At 40.1% G+C, this 4,411-nt stretch overlaps 1 protein-coding gene across 1 annotated transcript in view; it reads left to right on the forward strand.

Annotated features, from left to right (window-relative positions):
- Positions 1–4: 4 nt before the first annotated feature.
- The window catches only part of LOC130587125 (tubulin alpha-3 chain), a gene marked incomplete at both ends in the record, with an annotated part of 7,623 nt that continues 3,216 nt past the window's right edge, over positions 5–4,411 (forward strand). The window contains one exon of the mRNA XM_057388085.1: positions 5–153. Coding sequence (XP_057244068.1) covers positions 5–153 — 149 coding nt within the window. The remainder of the gene's footprint in view (positions 154–4,411) is intronic.

A 4,411-nucleotide genomic window follows, 5' to 3' on the forward strand; every position in this document is an offset into this window, starting at 1 on the left:
ACAGACGAGATCCGCTCCGGTCCCTACCACGGCCTCTTCCACCCCGAGCAGCTCATCAGCGGCAAGGAGGACGCGGCCAACAACTACGCCCGCGGCCACTACAGCGTGGGCAAGGAGATCATCGACACCGTGCTCAGCAGGATCAGGAAAATGGTGAGGGAAATAGGAGATTTTGGGTGAAAATTGCAGTTTTTGGATGGTGAAGTTGAATTTTGGGTTGGGGGAAAAATTGTGAAAAAAAAAAAAGATTTAAATTAATGGGAGGTGCAAGGATTGTTGGTGCATTTGGAAGGAGATCATCGACACCGTGCTCAGCAGGATCCTGAAAATGGTGACGGAAAAATGTGAGATTTTGGGTGAAAATAATGCATTTTGGATGGTCAGGTTGAGCTGTGAATTGGGGGAAAATGTTGTGAAATAAAATAGATTTAAATTAAAAAAATATTTATATGGGAGGTGCAAGGGCTGTTGGTGCTGTTGGAAGGAGATCATCGACACCGTGCTCAGCAGGATTCTGAAAATGGTGAGGGGTAAATGAGATTTTAGGTGAAAATAACGTATTTTGGATGGTCAGGTTGAACTTTGGTTTGGGGGAAAAAATCTTGAAATAAAATAGGGTTTAATTGAAAAAAAAATTGTGGGAGGTATAAGGGTTGTTGGTGCTGTTGGAAGGAGATCATTGACACCGTGCTCAGCAGGATCAGGAAAATGGTGAGGGGAAAATGAGAGATTTTGGGTGAAAATTGCACTTTTTGGATGGTGAGGTTGAACTCTGGTTTGCGGGAAAATGTCATGAAATAAAATAGATTTAAATAAAAAAATTGTGGGAGGTGCAAGGGTTGTTGGTGCTGTTGGAAGGAGATCATCGACACCATGCTCAGCAGGATCCGCAAAATGGTGAGGGGAAATATGAAATTTTGGGTGAAAATTGCACTTTTTGGATGGAAAAGTTGAGTTTCAGGTTGGGGGTAAAAGTAGTGAAATAAAATAGATTTAAATTAAAAAAATATTTCTATGGGAGTTGCAAGGGTTGTTGGTGCTGTTGGAAGGAGATCATCGACACCGTGCTCAGCCGGATCCGAAAAATGGTGAGGGAAAAATGAGAGTTTTGGGGTAAAAATAACGTATTTTGGATGGTGTGGTTGAGCTGTGAATTGGGGGAAAATGTTGTGAAATAAAATAGATTTAAATTAAAAAAATATTTATATGGGAGGTGCAAGGGTTGTTGGTGCTGTTGGAAGATCAGTGAAACCGTGCTCAGCAGGACCTGCAAAATGGTGAGGGGAAAACAAGAGATTTTGGGTGAAAATTGCGTATTTTGGGTGGTGAGGTTGAACTCTGAATTGGGGGTAAAAGTCTTGAAATGAAATAGATTTAAATTTAAAAAATATTTATATGGGAGGGCCAAGGGTTGTTGGTGCTGTTGGAAGGAGATCATCGACACCGTGCTCAGCAGAATCAGGAAAATGGTGAGGGGAAAATGAGAGGTTTTGGGTGAAAATAACGTATTTTGGATGGTCGGGTTCAATTTTGGGTTGGGGAAAAATTGTGAAAAAAAAGGTTTAAATTAAAAAAAAATATTTATATGGGAGATGCAAGGGTTGTTGGTGCTGTTGGAAGGAGATCATCGACACCGTGCTCAGCAGAATCCGCAAAATGGTGAGGGGAAATAGGAGAGATTTTGGGTGAAAATAACGTATTTTGGATGGTGAGGTTGAAATGCATCATCTTTGGGTTGGGGGTGAAAGTCGTGAAATAAAATAGATTTAAATAAAAAATTAGTGGGAGATGAAAGGGTTGTTGGTGCTGTTGGAAGGAGATCATCGACACCGTGCTCAGCAGGATCTGGAAAATGGTGAGGGGAAAATGAGAGGTTTTGGGTGAAAATAACGTATTTTGGATGGTGAGGTTTCACTCTGAATTGGGGAAAAAATCGTGAGATGAAAAAGGCTTAAATTAGAAAAAAAGTATTTCTATGGGAGGTACAAGGGATGTTGGTGCTGTTGGAAGGAGATCATCGACACCGTGCTCAGCTGGATCCCAAAAATGGTGAGGGGAAATATGAAATTTTGGGTGAAAATTGCACTTTTTGGATGGCGAGGTTGAGTTTCAGGTTGGGGGTAAAAGTAGTGAAATAAAATAGATTTAAATTAAAAAATATTTACATGGGAGGTACAAGGGTTGTTGGTGCATTTGGAAGGAGATCATCGACACCGTGCTCAGCAGGATCTGGAAATGGTGAGGGGAAAACGAGAGGTTTTGGGTGAAAATTGCAGTTTTTGGATGGTCAGGTTGAACTTTGGGATGGGAGTAAAATGTCGTGAAATAAAATAGATTTAAATTTAAAAAAAAAATTGTGGGAGGTGCATTTGGAAGGAGAGCATCGACACTGTGCTCAGCCGGATCCGAAAAATGGTGAGGGGAAAATGGGAGATTTTGGGTGTAAATAACGTATTTTGGATGGTGAGGTTGATCTCTGAATTGGGGGAAAATGTTGTGAAATAAAATAGATTTAAATTAAAAAAAAATTTATATGGGAGGTGCAAGGGTTGTTGGTGCTGTTGGAAGGAGATCATCGACACCGTGCTCAGCAGGATCCGCAAAATGGTGACGGGAAAATAGGAGATTTTGGGTAAAAATTGTGTATTTTGGATGGAGCAGTTGAGTTTCGGGTTGGGTGAAAACGTTGTAAAATAAAATAGATTTAACTTTGAAAAATATTTCTATGGGAGGTTGAAGGGTTGTTGGTGCTGTTGGAAGGAGATCATCGACACCGTGCTCAGCAGAATCTGCAAAATGGTGAGGGGAAAACGAGAAATTTTGGGTGAGAATAACGTATTTTGGATGGTGTGGTTGAAATTTGGTTTGGGGGAAAAGTCGTGAAATGAAATAGATTTAAATTTTAAAAAAAAATTGTGGGAGGTGCATTTGGAAGGAGATCATCGACACCGTGCTCAGCCGGATCCGAAAAATGGTGAGGGGAAAATGAAAGGTTTTGGGTGAAAATTGCAGTTTTTGGATGGTCAGGTTGAATTTTGGGTTGGGGGAAATATCATGAAAAAAAAAGGTTTAAATAAAAAAAAAAATTTCATATGGGAGGTTCAAGGGTTATTGGTTCTGTTGGAAGGAGATCATCGACACCGTGCTCAGCTGGATCTGGAAAATGGTGACGGAAAATATGAGATTTTGGGTAAAAATTGCACTTTTTGGATGGTCAGGTTGAAATTTGGATGGGAGTGAAAGTCTAGAAATGAAATAGATTTATATAAAAATTTTTGGGAGGTGCAAGGGTTGTTGGTGCTGTTGGAAGGAGATCATCGACACCATGCTCAGCCGGATCCGCAAAATGGTGAGGGGAAATAGGAGATTTTGGGTGAAAATAACGTATTTTGGATGGTGAGGTCTAACTTTGGTTTGGGGAAACAAGTCGTTAAATTTGGGGGAATAAATCGTTAAATTTATGGGAGGTTGAAGGGTTGTTGGTGCTGTTGGAAGGAGATCATTGACACTGTGCTCAGCAGGATCCCGAAAATGGAGAGGGAAAATGAGGGATTTTGGGTAAAAATTGCACTTTTTGAGTGGTGAGGTTGAACTTTGGGTTGGGGAAAACTAGTGAAAAAAAAAAAAGGTTTAAATTAAAAAACAAATATTCATATGGGAGGTTGAAGGGTTGTCGGTGCTGTTGGAAGGAGATCATCGACACCGTGCTCAGCAGGATAGGGAAAATGGTGATGGAAAATGAGATTTTGGGTGAAAATTGCACTTTTTGGATGGAGCAGTTGAGTTTTGGGTTGGGTGAAAACGTTGTAAAATGAAATAGATTTAAATTTAAAAAATATTTCTATGGGAGGTGCAAGGGTTGTTGGTGCTGTTGGAAGGAGATCATCGACACCGTGCTCAGCCAGATCAGGAAAATAGTGAGCGGAAAATATGAGATTTTGGGTGAAAATTGCACTTTTTGGATGTTGTGGTTGAACCTTGGGTTGGAGGAAAGATCGTGAAAAAAAAAGGTTTAAATTAAAAAAAAAAATTATTCATATGGGAGGTGTAAGGGTTGTTGGTGCTGTTGGAAGGACATCATTGACACCGTGCTCAGCCGGATCAGGAAAATGGTGAGGGGAAAATGAGATTTTGGGTGGAAATAACGTATTGTGGATGGTACAGTTGAACTTTGGGTTGGGGGAAAAATTGTGAAATAAAATAGATTTAAACAAAGAATTAGTGGGAGGTTGAAGGGTTGTTGGTGCTGTTGGAAGGAGATCATCGACACCGTGCTCAGCCGGATCCGCAAAATGGTGAGGGGAAAATATGAGATTTTGGGTGAAAATAACGTATTTTGGATGGTGAGGATTGGGTGTAAAAGTCTTAAAATAAAATAGATTTAAATTTAAAAAAATATTCATATGGGAGA

The sequence above is a fragment of the Malurus melanocephalus genome, unplaced genomic scaffold (assembly GCF_030028575.1).
Source record: "Malurus melanocephalus ecotype Western Australia unplaced genomic scaffold, MMel_1.1 scaffold_1564, whole genome shotgun sequence".
In the NCBI taxonomy this organism is placed as follows: Eukaryota; Metazoa; Chordata; class Aves; order Passeriformes; family Maluridae; genus Malurus; species Malurus melanocephalus.